The sequence below is a fragment of the Opisthocomus hoazin genome, chromosome 2, assembly GCF_030867145.1.
Source record: "Opisthocomus hoazin isolate bOpiHoa1 chromosome 2, bOpiHoa1.hap1, whole genome shotgun sequence".
NCBI lineage: Eukaryota > Metazoa > Chordata > Aves > Opisthocomiformes > Opisthocomidae > Opisthocomus > Opisthocomus hoazin.
In genome coordinates, this window is record NC_134415.1 from 89685005 (window position 1) to 89707607 (window position 22603).

A 22603-nucleotide genomic window follows, 5' to 3' on the forward strand; every position below is an offset into this window, starting at 1 on the left:
TTCTAGCAGACCACTCTTCAACTTTTGTAAAGTCTCTTACATTTTTTTAAAGAGCAGAAAATACTGTCTTCAAAATAGGAGCTAAAAGTATCCTATCTCTATTTTGTGGTACTTATCTTCATGTGATATTTCTTTACCAAATCTGCCAGCAAAGTGTCTTGAATTCTTAAATTTCAGGGCTATGTAAAACAAAATCGAAGAATAGATACTGTCAGAAGAAATGTTTTAGATGACAATTCTGTTATGAGCTGTTATTAGTATTTAAGTAAGCTCCTTCCCCAACATGGTGACATAAAAGGAACAAATTCTGCAGTACATTGCATAAAAGAAGACCACTGAGCTGGTGTGCACTAAACTGCAGAATTTGTGTCTAATAGAAAACACGCACAAAAAGAAGAATGCCTTATGAATCCTCCTCCCCCTTCCCCCATGCCTTATCTTTTTTTCTGCAGAACCCATTTTTAAAGTCTGGAGCTCTAATATGTGTGTTGATGCACCATTTTTGTGACAGGTTATCTTTTCTTCTCTGTGTTGGCTGATGGAAGAATAAGGCTTTACCTTTCATTTATAATGTAAAGTTTAAAAAATGAAGAAAGCCTTGCTGTGTACCAGAAAACTCAGTGCTGCTTGTATGAAATTCAGGCTACTCCTTTGGACAAAATGAAGTTTTGCAGGCAGAACTACAACTTTCCTGAGTGTAGAGTGAGATGAAATAACAGTTATTTCTGCAACCTTGTTTGTATCTCTGTTTTCCCTTTTTAGTAAGAACAGCTTTACTGGCCATTATTGGATTTATGCCAACCAAAGGTGAAGGAGCAATAGGATCTCTGGATTATACACCAGAAGAAAGAAGAGCTCTTGCAAAGAAGTAAGCACTAAGTTTATTGCTGTAGATACATATGTATGTATTCTCTTTAGGGTAGGGCATTGAGTAGAAAGTCAGGCACTTCAGTCAGTTCTTTTGCATTTATTCCAAATATAAAGAAAAGTTATAAGCCTTGTATGTACATAGATTTTTTTTCCTAAACATTGGGCAAACTTGGAACTTACAGTCAAACAAAATACTTTGAGAGGGCTATGTTCCTTCCAGCACTGTGTGGTCAAATTAGAGGCTTGTCTGAAATTTAGGCTGAGAGACGTAATTAACATTCTGATACAGTGGTAATTGTGTGGAGGGAAAATTGGTGTGATGGAACTGATAGTAAGTTTAAGTGGGGAAGAAAACAACCAAAACAATGATGCATCATTTCTGTTATGTAAATAATAATAGTGGAACAACTACGAAAAAGTCTGAAGCAACTGCTTCTGAATGATTTTTTTTTTTTTTAGGAAATTAACTTAGTTATATTTATGACTATGATGAAATTATTAGCTCAGTGGACAAGGGGAGAGCAGTGGATGTTGTTTATCTTGACTTTAGCAAGGCTTTTGGTGCTGTCTTCCTTACTATCCTCATGGAGAAACTTGTGAGGTACAGCCTAGGGAAGTGAGGACAGTAAGGTGGATTAGGAACTGGCTGAGCTGCCTGGCTCAGAGGATCGTGGTAAACAGCACAAAGCCCGGTCACTGCTGGTGTGCTCCAGGGGTCGTACTGAGGCCAGTTGTATTCAGTGTCTTTAATGACCTGGTTGACGGGGCAGAGTGCACCCTCCCCAAGCCTGCAGATGATACGGAACTGGGAGGAGTGGTTGATACAACAAAAGGTTGTGCTGCCATCCAGAGGAACCTCAACGGTCTGGAGGAATCTCATCAAGTTCAGCAAAGAGGAGAGCAAAGTCTTGCCCCTGGGGAGGAATGACTCCAGCCGACCACCTGGAAGGGAGCTTGGAAGGGGAGGACCTGGGAGTCCTGGTGGACACCAAGCTGATCATGAGGCGGCAATGTGCCTGTGCAGCAAGGGCAGCTCATGGTGTCTTGGGCTAGAAAGAGCATTGCCAGCAGGTCGAGGGAAGTGATACCTCCTCTGTACTTGGCACTGGTGAGACATCTGGAGTGCTGGATCCAGGTCAGAGTGCCAGAAAGATACGTTCTTACTGGAGCAAATCCAGTGCAGTGCCCTGAAGGTGACTGAGGGGCTGGAACATGTTTCGTGGAAGGAGAGGCTAAGAGAGCCGGCAGTGTGTTCAGCCTGGAGAAGAGAAGGCTCAGGGGATCTTACCCATGTGTACAAAAATCTGAAAGGAAGGTGTAAAGACGGCACAGTGAGGTTCTTCTCAGTGGCATCCAGTGACAGGACAAGAGGCAATGGGCACAAACTGAAATCGACAAAATTTAGTCTGAATGCAAGAAAACACTTTTTTACTGTGTAGATAGTCAGAGCACTAGCACAGATTGCCCAGAGAGGTGGTGGAGTCTCTTTCCTCTGAGGTATTAAAAATGTGACTGGAAACAGGCCTGAGCAACATGCTCTGCTTGACCCTGCTTTGAGCAAGGAGACTGGACGAAATAATCTCCAGAGGTCCCTCCTAACCTCAACTATTCTGTGATAATCTTTAAATGAAATCTTAGACCTGTGGGTTGGTTTTTTTTTTTCCTTGCCCCCATCTGGGAAGGAAAAAATACTTGAAAGACCATATCCCTATCTTATAAGCAAAATTACTGTATTCCCAGTTGTAACTAGTTCCTTATTTTGCAGGCAGATGTGAGCTTATTCTGCCTGTGCTCTGAGCCAGGTAGAAGCTGCAACTTTCCTGTTAGCACGGCACTGAGTCAAAGCTAATAAAAGGTTTAGTGAGGTGGTCTTGATACTCTATTATCAAGGCTGTGTGGTTTCTCGCTGTGCTGGAGAGCTGCCTGCAGTGTCCACTGTAGACAAATTAAGTGTGCAAGAGAGGAAAGGTAATGCTGTCACAGAAGCTGAAATTCCTGGATTTGAGGTGCAAGGTACTGGGTCCAGTATAATATTTGTAATAGTAGTTAGATTTTTATAACTTACAATTTTTATTTGCTGCAGGTATGAAGTAAGTTTTAAAATGGTAGCAAATTATTCATAAGGTATAGATAATAGTAATCAGTTGTTAATATTTTTCTAAATGATATTAGAGAGTATGTATTTGTATTATACATAATTCTCAACATGTTTTCAGGAAAGTGTGATTTGTGGCAGGGGAAAGTACTTTTAAGCTACTGATCTTGACACCACTTGTCTTTCTGTGGATTGTTTTGCGAATAGTTGTTTAAACAAGCTCAGGAGAACATTATGAGAACGTGCTGTTCTGAGCTGTGTCATTTGTGGCCAGGTCACAAGACTTCTGTTGTGAAATGTGTGGCACAACTATGAAGACAGCCCTCTTACCACTAACGTCGGGAAGCGTGTCAAGCCAGGCGGACAAGGAGGCTAAAGAACTTGCCAGACAAATTAGCTTCAAGGTGAAGTCACGGTTTAAACTTTCATCTCTGTTACGTAGAATTAACATACAAAAAAAAAGAGGAAAAACTTGTAAATTGCAGAAACATTCATCATTTCATAAACCTTCATCAGTCACTACATGGAAACCTGTTTCTTTGGGACAGTTTGAAAGAGAAAAATAGGAGTACCAGTTAATAAATTGTGCATCTCAAGCACTGATTGGTTATTTTTAATTTCAATGGTGAGCACTGTGGTAAGAACTGCCTAACTATGTTGATTTTACTCCCATATTTTCAGTCACTAATAACTTGATTAAATTCTCCAGAATTACTCTTATCAGAAAAGTGTTAGGAAAGTGTGGGCAAAGCTAACCTAAATTTTTTTTCCTTTGTGATTTTTTTTTTTTCTTCTTCTTTTGGCCTATGGTAGGAATAAAACATATTCCTACTGAAAAATTGTTGCAAATTCTTTTGAACTACTCTGCAGCTGAAGATACTGAAAGTTGAACTCTGGTATGGATGTTGCTGTTACCCAAAAATGTGTTCTCTAGCTTGTGTTTCAGTGAAAGTAAGGTTTGTTTAGCCAAATATGTGCCTTAAAAAATTGCATGTCTTGCATGCACAGTGTTGTTTTTCACTGGATTTTCCACTAAACTCTTAAATTGGCCACAAAGGAAGACTGCTGTGCATGAGGGCAGGGAACTACAGTGAAATATATTATGACAGTGTGGCACTGGTGCAGAATACAGCCTCAGTAAGGTCAGGGATGCTAATATGTCCCCTTTTATGACCAATGTTCTCCTAACACTGTCCTAAAGACTTCCTTTTTTTTTTTTTTTTTTTGTATGCCATGAGAGTAAAGATTGCCTCCTGCTGAGCATGGCTGCTCAGGACCTGCATATATTCCTGTGCCATCTTACATCTAGACATGTTGACATGATAGGCTCTATGTGTAATAACACGAAAGAAGATCTCAAAATATTTTACAAAGATGAGGGGATACGGGGACAGAGTTTTAAAGTTGAGCTACTTGGAGAAGCAATAGACTGCCTGCTCCTGGCTGTTTTACAATATATAGGGGTTAAAATGTGTAGGGTTAATTTTTACTTAGGAACTGCTCATCTCGATCACAGAAATTCTAGAAATATCAGAGTATAAATTTTTTTTTTTTTTTTTTTTTTTGGAAAGAACTCTTAACTTACATTTCATGCCTTTTTCAGTTTTAAAATGAAAGACTTAGGGACATCAATCTCTAAAGAATATTGGTGCATTCCGTGTATCCACATACTTAACTACACCTCCTAAGAGCAAGCACTCAGCAAGAGAAAAGTGAACAAAAGCCTCAGGTTTCTACAGCCTTTTACAATGCATTGTGGGTTTTTTACAAGGTAAATCAGTTCTGTCCTCTGATTGCACCTTCCCTCCCTTTCTCAAATCAAATTTTGGGGATTGATTTTTTTCTTTTAAGCTTTGTGCTTTTCTGCTTAGCTTGACTTTGTTATTCTTTGATTGATGTTAGGCTGAGGCATTCATTTGATATGTTTATGGTAAGCTAGTAGTATGAATTACTAGCAGGGAATACAGAAGTTTTTAATCATTTTGAAATATTCCATGTCAATTTATGGGGTAAGATTTAACATCAGATTGCTTATTGAGTGTATAATTTGAGAGAGCCTCTCTACTGTCAAACATACTAGCAGTCTCTGCATTATCTTGATCCTTAAAGAAGAGATTTCCTGACTTTCTCTAGACGATCCAGGGATTTTGAGAAGTTATTTCATACCAGCCTTAAGCAAAATGGCAACTTCTAAAAAACCCCCATGTGTGGTATTGAGAAAGGAATATGAAATTCAGGAGAAAAAATAACGAACCAAATTTCCTCATTACAGTTTTCCTGCTTCTGTGAGCCTCCACCTTTGTTCCTGTCTGTTTTAACAGAAAATTACTTTTTTTTTTTTTTGTCAGTTTTACATGGACTTGCAAATTGTTTTTGCATTTTAGGTGCTATGTAACATAAATTCCATTCCACTTATAAGACGAAAAGAAAAGATACATGACTAATAGCATACACATTACTGTAAAACAATATGCTTTATCTGCATGTTGCCATCACAAGGCATATTTTGCAGTAAAATTAATTCTCCACTCACCCTCATTATTGCATTTAAATAAGCTCATCTTCTTTTCTTCATGTGTGTTCTCTCCAGCTTTTTCTGGAAGCAGAGGTAAGGGCTGGAGAAGAGAAAGACTACGAGACAAAAAAGTTACTTCAGTTTTGGGAACTTTCAGATGCTTTATTTTTTTGAGTGTTAGTCTGGCTTCAGTCTAGCATACTAGACTTCATAAACTGAGATAAATCAAATGCATATTTTGTATTGTATATGCTTTATATTGATTAACAGTAAAGATGAAATGAGCTCTTCTTGGACAAAGCAGAAGTTTGAGAAGCGGTGGTCACAGGTTTCAGGGAGGGAACTTATGATTGGATATGGGAAAGGAAAATTCACCCTGTGGGTTGTCAAACGATGGAGCAGGCTACCCAGAGAGGCTGTGGAATCTCTGGCTTTGGAGATGCTCAAAACTTGGCTGAACATGACTCTACTTTGAGGAGGGAGTTGAATCAGGTGACATCTAGAGGCCTATTCTGGCCAAATTTACTCACAATCCTGTGTTGCTTTGTTGCTGATCCATGTTTGAGTCATAACTTGTCCTATCTAATATTAGAATTCATAGTAGTTCTACCTAATATTAGGATTCATAATAGTCAGTGCAAAAGGAAAGCACTGTTGTCAGATTAGAAATGTTTTTAAATCTTAAATTTGTCTTCAGGTTGTTTCAGTGACACATTTTTCGGATTGTCCTGAGGTAATTCAACCAGGTGATCAGGCCAGTCAGCATGGGTTTATGAAAGACAGGTCCTGCTTGATTAACCTGATATCCTTCTATGACAAGGTGATGCACTTAGTGGATTAAGGAAAGGCTGTGGATGTTGTCTTCCTGGACTTCAGAAAAGCCTTTGACACTGTTTCCCACAGCATCCTCCTGGAGAAACTGGCTGCCCGTGATTTGGGTGGGTGTGTGCTTCGCTGGGTAAAAAACTGGCTGGATGGCCAAGCCCAGAGAGTGGTGGTGAATGGAGTTAAATCCAGCTGGTGGCCGGTCACAAGTGCTGTTCTTTAGGGCAACAAGGCTGGTGAGGGATCTAGAGAACGAGTCTTGTGAGGAGCAGCTGAGGGAACTGGGATTGTTTAACCTGGAGAAGAGGAGGCTGAAGGGAGACCTTATCACTCTCTACAGCTACCTGAAAGGAGGTTGTAGTCAGGTGGGTGTCAGCCTCTTCTCCCAAGTAACAGGCAATAGGACAAGGGGAAATGGCCTCAAGTTGCGCGCCAGGGGAGGTTTATTTTGGATATTAGGAAAAAATTTCTTTCGTGAAAGAGTGGTCAGGCATTGGAACAGGCTGCCCAGGGAAGTGGTGGAGTCACCATCCCTGGACGTGTTTAAAAGACGTGTAGATGTGCTTAGGGACATGGTTTCATGGTGGACTTGACAGTGTTAGGTTAATGGTTGGACTGGGTGATCTTGATGGTCTCCTCCAACGTAAATGATTCTATGATTCTATAATACATTTCTATGATTCTAATGTACATCAACAGAGAATTCAATTTCTTCACACAAAATAGTATCAAGAAAGAATATTACTATCTTCTGATCTTATCAGTTTGTTATCACCATAACTGATTGGTTTCTAATGCACTGTTTGTATTTCTTACTACTACTACCACTACTTATATCTGCATTTGAAGACAGGTATCAGGTTTGGAATTGTCATCCTTATAATAAATTGAGATCTAGATACATGACTTGAGAGGTGACTTGCTTGCCGATAAAAACTGATCTGGTCATGACTTTTTTTTTGATATGTATGAATTTTAAAGTGTTGCAGTTCAGGACTGTGATGCTGTGTCCTTTTCAATTCCCAAGGGAGTACTGCAGGCATATATACTGTTTCAACAAGAGGTTTGTTCATGATCTCTGTGTCCAGTTCTGGGCTCCCCAGTTCAAGAAAGATGAAGAGCTACTGGAGAGAGTCCAGCGGAGGGCTACAAGGATGGTGAGGGGACTGGAGCATCTCCCCTACGAGGAGAGGTTGAGGGAACTGGGCTTGTTCAGCCTGAAGAAGAGAAGGCTGCGAGGGCACCTTATAAATGCCTACAAATATCTGAAGGGTGGGTGTCAGGAGGATGGGGCCAAGCTCTTTTCAGTGGTGCCCAGTGACAGGACAAGGGGCAATGGGCACAAACTGAGGCACAGGAAGTTCCGTCTGAACATGAGGAAGAACTTCTTCCCTCTGAGGGTGACAGAGCACTGGAACAGGCTGCCCAGGGAGGTTGTGGACTCTGCTTCTCTGGAGATATTCAAGACCCGCCTGGACAAGGTCCTGTGGAGCCTGCTGTAGGTGACCCTGCTTTGGCAGGGGGATTGGACTAGATGACCCACAGAGGTCCCTTCCAACCCCTACTATTCTGTGATATTCTGTGATCTTCTACATGTCACTTCTGATATCTTGTCTCAAATTACCAAAAGCATGAAACCTGTATTCTGGGAATTGATGCTTGTTAGGCATTTTATAAATGTATACAAAAGCAGTATTAGAAGATCTGTATTTTTTCTTTTGCTGTGCTTGTCCTGAAATTTAAGTACTGGAAACTGAGGTATGCGTGGCTGGCACAGTGTAGTGCCATGCATATATGCTCACTCTGCCTGTGAGGCAACTTCGGTACTAGAACCAGTATAGCCACATTAAATTAGCACTAATTAGCCCTGCTGAGAAACAGGCTATATTAGTTCACTTGTAACAACAGTAGTCAGCATTCACTTACAGACGTGAGAAACAGAAGTTTTAAAAAAGGCATTGTTTCTGGCAGAATGTTGTCCTGGATCTTCTAAAGATGTGTTTGTTTTTTTTTTTTCTCTATACATATGTGTATTTTTTTTTTGGAATGTTATAACTGTTACATGCAAACTTAAAATTGTTTTTTAAACTGGTGTTTGCACGTCTATAGTCTTATTTCTAAAGAATGAGAATTTCCTAAACCTGTTGTTGTGTCAATGAAATGCAGGTGGCGTACTTGATTATTACATTTCAGTAAGACTCATATTCTCCATGCATTAAAATACACATTCTAAAATAAACCATATCTCTTTGGAGCAATTTTGATCTTATCTCTAAAGCGTACATATGTACTTCTTGTAGGCAGAAGTCAATTCATCCAGGAAGTCTGATGCTGGACCCTCAAACACGTCAGGATTGAACCACTCTGCTGCTTCGCGTGAGCCCCAGCAGGGTGGTGCAGCTAGAGCATTCCAGGATCCAACGAGTTCAACGGTATGGTCCGTCTTTGAGCTTTACCAGCGCAAGTACAGGCATAGTCCAAACATGAAATCGGTACTATTAAGCTGATTGGGGGCTTCGTTAAGAGTATGTAGTTCATACATTTTGTCTAGAGCTTCTGCGTAATTTTATATAAAGCCTATATGTATAATTCAGCATAGTATTTGCTGAAGCACTTTTAGAAATGGCAATCTCCTTGCTTTCACTTTCTTCTCTTAAGAACAATAAATAATGTTCTTTTAGCAGTTCCTGTTCCCAGTAGTTTCTTTAATGCATGGGTTAACAGTTCAATAAAATATGACGGTGTGTGAGGTACTACAGTTTATCTTCTGTGTAATATACCGCAGGTTTTTGCAATAGAGTTCTTAGCCAGAGGCAAAAAATGTTTCAGTGATAATTTGTAGCTTCTAAATATTTATTAAGAATATCTGCCTGCTTTTTATAACCTTTTAAGTAAATGTGACTAAAATAATCCCACCATTTGAGGTATGACAGTTATGTTTTAATACTGCTAGGTGTGTAGGGCTTACCTAAGGGTTTCAGAAGTGACCGAGGCCTGGTGGTGGGCCAAGGCAGCTGGTGTTAACGACTGTGGCAAATGCAATCTAAATTCACTGATAAACTGCAGACAAATCCCAGCTAAGCTGTCTTTTTTAGAGAGGATGGGGCTGCAGATCATTTAAAAAAACCTGAAACATGTCAAATAACGTCAGACCATCTGTTGCGTGTTTGCAACATATTTTCAAGCTATGTAGAAATATAAACATGCTAATAGCATACTTTTTCCCCACAATAAGGATTTTTCCAGATTGTTTCGGATTTAATAAACTATTTTATTTTTATACTATTTAACTATTTTATTCTTCTTATTACAAATCCTGGCTAATATAGTAGAACTAGCCAAAATACCAAGGCATTGCTGGCATTTTCTTGAGGCAAAAGAGACTGATTTTTTTGATTAATTCTATTTCTAAGAAATTTGTTTTAATAAATTATGCTGAATTAATAAGTAATGTTTAACTTGATTTTCAGCAGAACAGTCCTATATAAAATGAGACCTTTAAACATATAAATGTATGTAAAAATACTGGTATGTGATAAACTGTAAATGATGAAAAGTGAATTCATGTTTTAAGAGATCAGACTGTTGTGATTATTAGTTTGAGTTTGAAGCAATACCTGTGTTTCTGAGCTGCCACATTTTGAGTGTTAGGAATTTTCTGGAGCCACTGGAGAGGAAAAACTTAGAGCCACACAGTGGAAGAAAATGTGTAACAGGAAAGATTATTTTGAGCTTTCTATTTTTGTGTTCCTGTTCATGTGAAAGTTAGTAGAAGTCTTCTCAAAGTAGGGGGCCGGAGGCCTTCATCTGCTAAAGGAGTGAAACAGTATCCATGCAAACCTCAGACTCATTCTGCTCAGTTGGGCTTCTTGCATGTGTAAAACCAGTTTGAGTTAGTTCTAGTTGTGTAAAGACCTAATTCTACCTTACGAAGTTGTGTTAGATGTGGGCAACGTCAAAACTGTTCTTTTTCTCTTCTTGGGTAAAATGTTTACCACTCGCTTTACAAATATGTGTTTAGTTAAACACTGTTGTAGAAAATTTGCTGTTGTGAACTTGAGATTTATGCCCTTTGAGAATAAAAAGGGCAGAAGTAGTCCCTACGCTGAATCCTTTTATTAGCTTGTGTAACTCCTTCTGGTATAGTGGATTTAATGTGCCTGACTGAAGTTATGGGACCTTGTGTACTACTTCACAATACAGAGGAATAAAATAGTGATAATCATGCAGGAAGAACAGTGTCACCTTTCTTCTGCACTTGGAGCAGTTGCAACCAGTCTTCATTTAAAAACATGATGGTACAAGGGTGCTAAGGAAAGAGTGTATCTGAAGGTGAAGAGGAGGGACTCGGTAGGCTATGTTTTACTGTGGGAAGACCAATCTACAGACTGCTTCATGGGCGAGTTTGTTCTTTCTGGCATCAATTGTCTGTTCCATGATTTTTACCTTTAAGCTGCTTGAAAGGACGGAGATATTTGCAGTGAATGAACAGCAGGACAATTCTGAGTACAGTGATGGCCTTCCTGGGATAGGTTTAACTGAATTCTTGTGTGAAGAGTGCGCACACACAATGGGTCTCTGGCGTGGAATCGCTTAGAGTCTGTTTCCTCTGTTCCACACCGGGCCTTATTCCTGAAGAGAGAATTTCTCATTCCTTCAGAAGAAAAGATATTTTGAATTAACTTTCTCTTCTGTCAGCTTTCACTTAGAAAAAGGAATATAGCCTCACTGACTAAAGAAGCACCAGGAGTTAGAGTATTTCAGTAAAGAATATTTTTTTAGATCTCCAAACTCAGTTTGAAATACTAGTTTGTGTTTTGGTAATGGCAGTTGTTATATTAACAGCAGTGCTATCATAGTGTGAACTGTTGTGTTATTCAGTACTTCAGTCTTACAGATTTTTGCCTGTGAAGAGACTGATTGTGTGATGGAGTTGTTGCGTGGGTGCGTTTGTCCATACTGTTGGAGAGGTGCACTCAGCATTCTTGACTTCTGGGCTGTCGCTGCCTGACCTCTTCAAGGTCACTTCCCTCTCTCCCCACCCTCTATTCTCATTTTACCAGACCAACAGCCAGTATCTTGATGCCACGCTTAGAGTTACTACAGTGTCCGCTTTGGTCTGCTCTCTAGCTGAGGACGAAATACCTTCCCAGTGCAATGTTGAATATGTATTTCCTGAGTCCCTGCTGGTTAAAAAACAGACAGAGTGATAGAGGTGGTCTCTCCAGCGCAGCATGGATGATCGTTCTGTGGATCCGTGATGGCCCATCCTCCAGCACAGCAGGTGATGGTGAAGATGACTTTTTGCCATGTTTTTCATCAAGACCTGCTTGTTGGTTGTTCCCATTCATAGCCTTGTTAGCAATGGCTGAAGTGTGAAACACTAGTGCAAGTTGCACACTAGCTGTTAGAATTATGTGCATCTGTATTATTAGAGAATATTTATCAGGCATTTAAATGCCTTATCTTTGAGGGAAGAAAAAGGAGGTGAGGGGGATGATTCTTAGACCAGTGATAGTTGCTTCCCAGGAGAATTTGTCGTAACAATATTGTCAAGGTTTGCATGTGCAAGGCGTGGGCAGCATGAGAACCACAAAATGCACTGCCATGGAGACTCTGGAAAATGCTGTCACAGCAGCTTGGGTAAAAGGATACAGAGCTGCAAAGAACAGGCTTTAAGCATTATTAGGGGTAGAACAACAGACTACCTAAAGTGTAATGCAGCATAGTACTTGTGAGGAGTCTGAAGCCAGTGCAGAGTGGACTTACAAAACACCTCTGACTAGGCTACTTCTGTCTATATATATACTTTTTTTTTTAAATTTGTAGCAGCTGTTGGTATCTACTCAGGGCATAGTAATGGTATGTGACTCCTGTCTGAGTATTCGCACTGCAAGCACGGCACTGCTGGAAGTTGGCTTGATAGAAGTAATTGCCATTAGCATTAAGAAAATGAGATTCTTCCACATCTGAGCAAAAGAATGTTTTTGAATTAGTATGTTGTAGATACTCAGGTTGGACCCTGGTCCATATTAAGTCATCTACTATCCCAGTGGTCACCTAAATACAGGTACCAAAGCTCTCATCACAGTCCATGGGAACTAGTTAGTGGGAACTAGAGAGCATTGCAGCTTGCTGAGCAGCAGAGGCTGGTAGGCTGCATTGCTCTGTCTGTCCCCCTGACTGCACTGACTAAATCCATGTGGACTGTTATGGGAGCCTGAACTCCTACCATGCCTGTAGCAACCTACGTCTAGTGTATTGATCTGGAACAATGTCCCACTTTGCTTATAGTTGGTGAATAGAATTATAATTCTTATCAAGCATCAAAGCGACAAGCTAAAAACTGTGATTAGACTTTTTTCTGATAACCTGGGAGTATGTTAAACCTCAGTACACCTGTTATTAAATGATATATTATAGTAATGTCCTGCAATAATATACTGGCCAGATGAAGCGTTGTAATGAGGTGTGATGAAATAGAGAGTGTAACTGAAGTCAGCTAATCTTGAACTGAAGAGGGAGGTTTCTGTGAGAAAATGAGGCTATGTTCTGATATATGAGATTTATAGAAGCCCTTATTTTTAATCACGTTCTGAATGATATATTGTTAAGAAGTGTTTCCTTTTATTGCTAAGCTGTGTCTTAAGTTTTGCAATACTACAGCAACAATTTTAAATGTCTTAGCAATCAGGAGTACTTGGCCCAACTTCAGTTCATTAAAGAATAAGACATATTTCTTACTAGCCTTTAGGCCATGCTGTGTCAAACTTTAGCTGTTCTTCAGTAGGATAAACAAATATTTCACCTTTCCTTCTATCTTGCTATTTCTGTATCTCACTGAGATCATGAGTATAACTGAAAGAGGTTTCAGTAACTCAGAGGATTGATAAAGTTTTACATTCCTAGAGTTTGCTATACTTTTAAAACATCCCTTCCAAGATCATTATTTAATACTTCCAGGATTTGCATAAAAAAATGTAAAATAACAGCCTGGAGACTGAAGTGATACAATGAATGCTACCATTCTTCAGTAGACTGAACATAGTGTAGATTTCCTTACTTGCATTTTGCTGTATGACAGAACTTTTTGTTAATTCTAATATATGTACCTTTTACAAAACTAGCCTTATGTATCAAACTCACATGTCCTTGGAGCAAAGTTTTCTAACAATCTTAATAATTTCAGAAGCTGCAGAGATAACATGACACATGAAGTGCATATTCAATGACTGTAAAGATCAGATGCTAAAGGTGGCTGCTACAATGTAGCTTTTATTAAATATTTTTATTTTTAGTCTATTAAATAGTCGTCCCTGGCATTTTCAGTATGGTTTGGCAGAAAATGAGTTAAAATTGGATGGAAATTGTGTCATATGAGGTGTTGTGTAAGTCTAAAAATCTTCACATTTTTACCAAAGAAGAATTTAAAAACTTGCCGTAAGTGAAGACAAGAAGTTTATGATTTTTTAAAATTTATAATACAGTCCATCTGCCATTTTTTGGATTCTTAATAAATTCTAAAATAAATTTTAAATAAATTATTGTCTTGAAACAAAAAAATCTTTATCTAGATTTATGTATTATTTAAGATACACTGGTCCCAAATTTATATCGGTTAATGATCACTCGTTTCTTACCTAGCTGGCTTCTGCATGTCTGCAAATACTTGGTCATTGATTATGTTGGGAATCCCAAAGCAGTGAATTAGCTCAGCTTTGGGTAAAGCACTCGGTCTTCTGCTGCTCTGATGCATCTATAGAATTTCCTTAAAAAAAAAAAGTTTAAAGCTTTGCAATTATCAGTGAGGTTTCTCTTGAATTACAGCTCCGTTCAAGTCAGTGTATGGCACCTTGTCTCATTCAGAACAGGGTCTTTCTGTTTTGTTTTTAAAAATTTGCAGTGTTGGAAAGAAACCCAGGTGTCTGGCAGCCAGTGCTGGTTACTTTGATTAGTAAATATGAAGGATCAGGAATATTTCTAGACTTTTTTTTATTCCTTTTTTAAAAGCTACTTGAAGAAGAATAACACTTTACCTGCTGAATTTGCAGTTCTTGCTTCCTGAGTTCGCTTCTCTCCCTCTCCCTTTCTGAAAGAGGGGAATGTAGATGAATCTAGGAACTTTGTTTTCAAAGGCTCAGCATCCCAAAGTCTTTATTTTCCTTGGCATGAGCAGCTTTCAAGTGGGCTCAGTATGAAGCAGACTGACTTTCTTCTGCAGTGTGGTGGAAATCGTGGCAAGCTGCTGGTGGTGTTCTTGGCTGTCTCTGCTGATAACATAAACCTTTTAAAAACATTTTTCTTTGAAGCTACCCAAGCTACTTGCTTGCTTAGGCAAGAAACCTGTGTAAACAGACAGGTTGTCAAATGTGGTGAGTAATTACATCAGTACTGCCTTGCTGATAATAAAACAGTGGGAAATACCATTGAGGAGGAGGTAGGAAAGGAAGGTCTCTGCCCTGGGCTGGTCGTATTGCTGACTGCGTGAAAATTTGGAGATTCTTCTCCCACGTGCAGAGTACGTGTTCAAAGGGTCATGGAACCAAGTACTGCTTACTGTCTTGTGGATCATCAAACCTGATACCCAGTTGAGGACATTCCCTGTCTGGCCATGCAGAAAGGATCTCTTTTGTGGATACAGCAGCTGGCCATAGCAGTGCTTAGGGTTATGGATATTGTGTCCATTAAAAAGCTTTTGCTTGGAAGCAAATGTAAAATGTCCAGAATTGTAGTTTTAGCTGCTGTAATGATAATCAGTCTTTTGACGGGACCAGGGGGAACCTAACTCTGGAGACAGAGCTGTGGGGTGCTTTAAGCAGCAATACCTGCGCACTGTTCCGAGAAGTGAAAAGAAGACTTCAAAAAATGAACTTTTTGTGAGAATTACTTTTTTTTTTAAACACTTTAAATTTTAACCTTGTTGTAATGTTTATTTCCAGCAGCTGGGCTGCATCACTATTTTTAGTATTAAAACGTCAGAAGTTTGAACCTTTTAGTGATGCAAGCAGGATTAGGCCTGTGGAGTATCAGAACCCATAGTTTCAGTCTTGCAGACTGAAAAATTATTTTATTTTGCGTAATACTCTCCTGACCTGAACATCGGTTGTCAATGTTTATTTTTTTACAGCATAGAATGGTAGACCGGTGCTTGACCAGTAGAGGGCAATAGGTATGTGCATGCATAAGTGCAATGCTTAATAATTCCTGCTGCAATCACTTAGGTGTTTTGTGTTCAGGATTTTTGTTTTTCACCAGCATCGTTGGTGATGATGAGGACAGACTTTTGGACTCAGCTGTCCACAGGGAGCAGCACAGCCTTGCTTAATTACAGTTCCCTTGACTTCTCTCCTTCTTTTCTTGCACTCCCCAACTCATTTCCCCTTCAGTATAGGTGACATTACAAATCCTCAGAGACTTAACTATCTGGAAGATTATTAAAGATTTCTTGAGCTGCAAAGAGTTAAGCAAATCCTAGACAAAGATATTTGAAACCTCTTGATTTGGAACCAATCTAGAATTCAAATATTATCTGACAGACTTTCTTCAGACTTTTCTTGTCCTTATAACTGCTGATTTGCGGCTTGAAATAGACTTCTCAAGATAGCTTAGGGACGAAAATGATGGCTATAACAATCTCATAATTACTAGTGACATGTATTGTCAGGCTTTCAGGTATTAGCAATTGTCTGAAAAGTACATTTGAGTCCTCATGATTTTATTCCTTGCTAATCTTACGCATTGTCTTACCTCACAAGTCTTCATGTTTCCTTTTTAGTCTGAAACTCAGAACAGCAGTGCAGAAGCCAGTCAAGAGCACACTCTGGCTGTGTCCACTAACAGGTCGATGAGTCCTCGGCAGCGCCGTGCCCAGCAGCAGAGTCAGAGACGGGCTCCGTCTTCAACTGACTTTAATCGTGTACAGCAACCAAGAGTCAACATGAACCACACTGGATCCACTGTTCTGATTGTTCTTCTGACTTTTGCATTGGCAGCTCTTATATTTCGTAGAATATGTTTGGCTAACGAGTATATATTTGAGTTGTAAGGTTGTTTGTCTTAACAGCAGTGACTTGAATGCTTCATTGAACGTTCTGTGCTGGGTATGACATGAGAACTGTTTACAAAGATTACCTTTTGTATTTACGCTTAAGTCCTTATGAATGTTAATGTACGTACAGATACATTGCTTGTAAGAAAAGCAAAGTCGGATATTTGATGACAAGTGTTAACTGAGTGCCCACTAGATGCTTGGAGAAACAGTGCAGTGGAGTAGTAACATTAAGGCATGTGGGAGGGGAGTCAATATGAGTAATTTATCAACTGGAAAAACGCAATTTAAAGTGGTTGATTCACTTTTTATGGAATGTAAATGCAATTAATCTTCCCATCTAAGGTAGTATAAGGTTTGACGTTGGAGAAGGGATTATAAAATGAAACACTGCTGTGTGTTTGTGTCCAGTGAACTCTTTAATTTAGGGGGGGATACGGTTTTGTAACCACTGTTATTTACCATGGCACATTTCTAGAGGGGGAACACATATGAATTGGTTGTGATGCTGCTTTATCTGTGTCAAAGGGGGAAGGGAGTAGTGGAGGAAAGAAGGGGCCAGAAAACTACTTGCATTATTTTGCATTATTTTGATTTTTTTCTTTTCGAAGAAAGATTGGATAATGTTTTGCAAGATTTTAATGTCCTCTTCTAATACTCTCAATTGTATATCTTGTTTTTTTTTAAATTTGAAGATATAAGATTTGATGATATAAAACATGTCTATTCTTGCAATAGTTATAAATATGTAATATAATTATTTACCCAGAGCTATTGTCTTTTAATTATACCAGAAATATACATTATGTGTTAAACTGAATGTTTCATATGTGGTTTTATTTACTAAAGAAAATTTAAACCTTATTCTACTTAAACTATCATATATATGAACATGTTTAAGAGAAGTATTTATTAAAACCTTGGTAGTAATAAAGAGTTTCAAGTCAGTCTTTATGTTTAAAGTATCACATGGCCTTTTGTTTGGTTAGGTTTTTTGTTTCTTTTTTTTTTTTTTAAACCTAAAATCAATATTGGACCTAGAGGCTTTCTGCATTATTAGTTTATTAAAAAAAATAAAGAATTGGTAGTGTTCATGAGTGCTGTGAAATCACAGACACAAGCAATAGGCCTACAATTGTTATAGTTTTGAGAGATTTTACTGGTGAATGTTTAAGCAGTGAAATGGAAGAAAGCAATCAGTGGGATAATTTTCCTGTTGTAATATTGTTTGGATTTAGATGTATTCTAGCGTGATTTCAAAGACAGTGAAATCCTGCTAACTTTCATTTCGTTGCTGTCAAACATGATAGCACTGACTGAAGTGAGATTCTCGTCTTGCTTCTCAGCAAGTATTTATCAGTCTACCTACAGCTTTCCTAAATTTTGTTACATATTGTATGTATTAGTGTTTTGAAACACTAAGTAGCTATAACTATTTGTAAAGTAAAGAAAGCCCATTGTGTGTTTAAGGGGGATGTGGAAATTAAAAAAACCTGAAAAACCGAGTTCTCTTTTAGCACTTCTTGTGGATTGTTGATAATCTTGTTTGCGGGTACAGTGGAGCAAATATAAAAAAATAGTTTTCTTAAGAAGTTCAGACAAAAGTAGGTAGTTTGTTCAGCCATTACTTACTCGGCTGCAGAACAGTTTACTGTCCATTTATTAATTGGTGTGTTTTTACGTAATTTGTATATTTATTTCATTGGAAATTAAAAAACAACCAACACAAAACCCAAAAAAATCCACACCAAAACCGAAAAAACCCTCTCCAGATCCTGTAGTCTCTAACACAGAAGTACTGCGTTTGCTGGTTGGTACGTTGCTTGAATACCTGTCCGATTCAAGTATTTCACACCTGGGCTCACAGGAGAGAGTTCCGCAAGAGGTCTGACTCGAAAGACAGTTTTGCTGGTTTTTGAGCTGCTTGCTCCTTTGGAAGCTTCGCTCTAAAAGTGCTTTTCTTTTCCTGGAACCTCCCTGCTGTGCCAAGCAAACTTTTGCTCTCGTGCCTGTACCACACGCTGGCTGTCAGCTGAGCCTTCTGCAGAGAGGCCGTCTGCGTTGCCCTTTGAATGGGCTACGAGAAAATAAGCTTCGAGTGGTTTCTGAAAACAGCCTCTTCCTTCTGGTTAAAGAAATAGCTGCTTTTAGCCTTTCATTTTTTATTTCAGTCCCTTTTTTAATAAAATGCCTGGTGGTGCAGATACCTATTTGAAAAAATAAATATTAATGGCAACTTTATTTATGTAGAGTTGATTGCTTGTATAGGTACTTTGGGGGTTACTGTGTTTTCTGTTGTAAGTTAACAGTAAATAAAGTCACCATTTTCAGAGCAAATAGCTCATCTTTTATCTTCAGCAGCGTAAGGAGCCAGACTAAATCAGAAAACAAAATTTCAACTGCTATACGACCATCAAAATACATACATTTTATAGCGATATGCATGTCTGAAACATGGCACAGGCACTTCCCAGCTGATAAAAATGCCATGCGAAGGAACAGAAAATCTGGGAAGCCTAATGAAAAGGGACAGCCCGGTTTTACACGGTCTGACAGGAAGATAGCATTGCCCTGAGATTAGGGGATTGAGCAAAAAGCCGGCGTGCAGAATTGTGGGTTTTTATATAATGGCTTTAGTAAATATCCTTTAGGACCCAGTGGAGATGTTTGGTGAGGCAAACTTCACCAGTAATCGCCAATCGTTAAGCGCTGGTGAGGGAGAAGCATTGGGTGAGGAGCCCCTGAAAGCCTGTCGAAAGCATCACGTCGGGAAAGCGGCGTTCCTGCCGCCCATCTCCGACGGGCGCACGCCGCTGGAATTAGAGTCGATTCAATGTTCAAACCCGGCGGGACCTGTGCTGCAGGAGGTTACTGGAGTGCAGAGTGCCCCACTCCGCTTTCCAGCAAGATGCTTTATTTTGCAAAACTCCTTTTATTGATCTTTTGCTTAGTTCTTCTTGTGGAAAGCCGAAAACACAGGAGGAGGAGGTGGACGAGCCAGCTGGAGGTGCAGAGGGCGAGGTAAGGGTTACTAAAACACGTATGTTTCTCTTCCTGTAGTGTATAAATGCATTGCTACGGAGGCATAAAAATCTGCTCTGTCATTGGCTTTGTGTGTGTTGTATGTGCAAACAGCTTTATAGATAACGTTTTTTGAATAGTGTCAGATACTATATTCAGTTTTAACTGTAAATGGACACATTTAATGATAATTGACTCTCAGTGAGGCAGGTTTTGCAGAGAAGTTGACCGCTTCAGCTTGCTAAAAATATTCTTAGCCCCATGTGTGGCTCACGGAGAGGATTCAGAGAAGTTGCGATTAGCAGAGGTGTTCAAATCTGCGTGTTGTTCCAGCACTGTTTCAAGAGCAGGTTATTCATCCTGCTTGCTGGGGTGTCTTTGCTAGTTATAGTCGCATGGATTTGCGTGTTGTTTTCTAACAGTCTGAGGCGGGGGTGTTGGTTAGTACGGGTGGTATTAATTAATAACATATAAATCCCAGGAAGTTACCCAGGGATTGTAAAATCAAAAATGTATTTTGAAGAAATACATGGAAAATTTACAAAAACCTGTAAAGTCAAGCAAAGGCACAAGAAAGAGTTAAAGGTCTTAGTAAAGTTTATTAGATTTACTGTTGCTGAGATTTGACCGGAGGTTTACATGGGAAAAGATAATCTTCCAAACCTGCCAGACAGTCCAAAGTATGTTATCCTTTTTTGCAGTTATGTCATCCAGTGGCAATTATATCTTACAAGATTGTTTGTTGTTTGAAGGGCTCAAAAATAAAATTGGGTTAATCCACCTTACTAAATGGCTTCGCTACGGCTGTAAACCTTCATCTTTTTGTTTATTTTGTTGGGTTTCTCGGTCAAAGCTTTTATAAGGAGCATCGTTACTTGAACGTTTTACAAAGAAAAGTTGTGATGTAATTGACAGCAAAGAATACCTAATATGCTCTCAGATTTATACTACTTATTGAAAAATACAGTAGCATATGCTTTTAGTGACAGAGATGTTGTAAAGCTGAAACAGCTAGAGCCTGAAATCCTAAAGCCAGCTGAAGTTTTGCCACCGATTTCCACAGAATCTCCATTATTGAGTGAGGTCTTTCACTTCACTCTGAATATTTTTCCAAGTCTATGTTCTGGGAAATACAGTGGATTCAACGGTAGCATTTTCCTGCAAACCATGGACGTGTAGTAGAGATCATCTACTTTGAAGTAATAAATTAGTATGAATCTTAATTTTAAATGTGACTTTATCCAAAAGTGGTGCCATTCTCTGGGTTAAGCAGTTGTCTGAATATTTTGTACTTTGTGTAAACATAGCAAAAATAATTTACAATTTCTACAGTGCCCTTGTTTTTGTGAGGTTGTGATAGAGTGGAAATCAAAACACTGCTAAAGTTATTTATATAGATGAATTTACTGTGAAGAATGACTGATACTATTTAGTTTCCTGTGAAATAATGATTTTAACGAACAGTTTTCCAGCCAGGTCAAACCTGAGGAACTGTATGTCTTTTATATATATATGTTTACATCTTCTGTGCAAACAATGTACTTCTTTAAATGTGTATAAAAGTAAGTATTAGGGGCTATTGAATGTGAATGACATTTTGAATACAGAGAATTCTGCAATATTGCGAAAAAAGAGTGAACGATGCAATGACACTGATATCTTAAATTTCCAGTTACATATTAAAAATACAGTTGTGTCTAAACCAGCAATGAGTAGTGGGCTCTTCTAGTAAAAAGGAAATTAAAACCAGTTCCTATGCTGGTTTTCTAATGACACAAGAGAAATGAAAACAGTGTCCTTTTGAATAACTGCAGCACATTTTCTGCTGAGTATTTCCCTTGCTGACTTACCATAAGAAATGCAGTAAATGTGTTTTACAGTAGAAGTATTAGCCAGGAGAGGATTTTCCCTGTGTTTGGGAATCTACATTTGATTGTGTCCTTTGAGGTGACACATCAACTTGACCTAAAGATCCTTGTATTGATTTCCAGAAGGCAGCTTGGGTTGTGCGAGCGCAGAGCACCTTCAGTTCTGTAGTTCGTTGCCGAGTGTTGCGTAGAGGTTCCCACCCACGGAGCTCTGCGGGCGTGGGGTCGCGATGGCCGCCTGCCACGCGTGCGTGGAGACGATGAGCCTGTGCCTTCGTGGGGAGGGAGAATGCTAAGGGCAGGTTAGGGCTGTGGAGTTACGGACTCCAAGAAATGCCCGGTTAAGGGTTGCCAGCGCATCCTTCATTACTCCCCTTGTTTACATTAATACTGAACTGTAACGCTTTTTCTGTGAGTGGTACCTCACACTCCACATGCTGAAAGGGTAACACTTGATTAGAAGCTGTGTAGAGTCTCATTTTCTCTTGCTCCTCACTGGGAATGCAGCTGCTCCACGAAACAGAGGTGTGACTTAAACTGGCTCAGCGCGGCATTGCCGTCACTGGGGCCTGGAGCAGCTGCGCATTGTGCTCTGGAGAGACCGGGCTTCATGCAGGAGATTGGTGTGTGCTCGTTTGAGTAAGCAGCTCCTGGCTTTGTGCTTTTGTGGTAGGTTTTTTACGCTTTCCAGGGGTGCGGTCCCTGTCTCTTGTCTCAAAAATGGGTGAAGGGGTTTGGTGACACCTATTTGTAAGATGGTGGGAACCTTGTCGCTGATGTAGAAGCTGGCGAATGGTGCATGAAACCGAGGGCTCATAACTAGCAGAAGATCTGTTGGTTAAAAAATTTTGCAGTTCGTTCTGTTTTAGAGAAATCAAGTGATACACGAACTGCAAAGTAAAACCTGTCAGTGTCATCTGGGTGACTGCTGGGCAGGGGAGGTTGGCCCCAGAATTCGCTATGCACCAGATAATAAATTTCCAGAGAGGAGGTAAAGACTTTGGTGCCGAAGGAGAAGGTGGAAGTGCGGAAAGGTGCAGGTGTGTGTGTCGGGTGGGCCACGGTCTGTGCTGCCGTGTTGCTAGCCGGGATTTTGCAGGGAGCTGTGTGTGTACTGCTGCCTGGACAGGTCAGACTTGCTATGTGTAGTACGGACTGTACAGTGCATGTGTGGGTGTGCTCGTAGCTTCCTCGGAGCATCAGCCTTGCTGTAAGTGCCAAGCAAGTGCTGTTGGCATGTCCAACACTGGATTTGAAACAGTGCGGGGTACTTTTCAGTATCTCTGTGTTGGCTTCATCTCAGGAATTACAGACGAATGCTGGTAGTCCTCCTAGACTGTCCACCTGGACAGAATTTCCAC

At 39.6% G+C, this 22603-nt stretch overlaps 2 protein-coding genes across 3 annotated transcripts in view; both read left to right on the forward strand.

The window, feature by feature from the left end:
- Positions 1-17869, forward strand: part of UBE2J1 (ubiquitin conjugating enzyme E2 J1) — a 33845-nt gene extending 15976 nt beyond the window's left edge. For both annotated transcript variants that reach the window (XM_075414375.1, XM_075414376.1), the window contains exons 5-8: positions 763-868; positions 3240-3369; positions 8606-8737; positions 16081-17869. In XM_075414375.1, coding sequence (XP_075270490.1) covers positions 763-868; positions 3240-3369; positions 8606-8737; positions 16081-16350 — 638 coding nt within the window. In that variant the 3' untranslated portion in view covers positions 16351-17869. The remainder of the gene's footprint in view (positions 1-762; positions 869-3239; positions 3370-8605; positions 8738-16080) is intronic.
- A 1147-nt stretch (positions 17870-19016) lies between these two features.
- The window catches only part of GABRR2 (gamma-aminobutyric acid type A receptor subunit rho2), a 43319-nt gene continuing 39732 nt past the window's right edge, over positions 19017-22603 (forward strand). Inside the window, exon 1 of the mRNA XM_009939000.2 lies at positions 19017-19374. Coding sequence (XP_009937302.1) covers positions 19187-19374 — 188 coding nt within the window. The 5' untranslated portion in view covers positions 19017-19186. The remainder of the gene's footprint in view (positions 19375-22603) is intronic.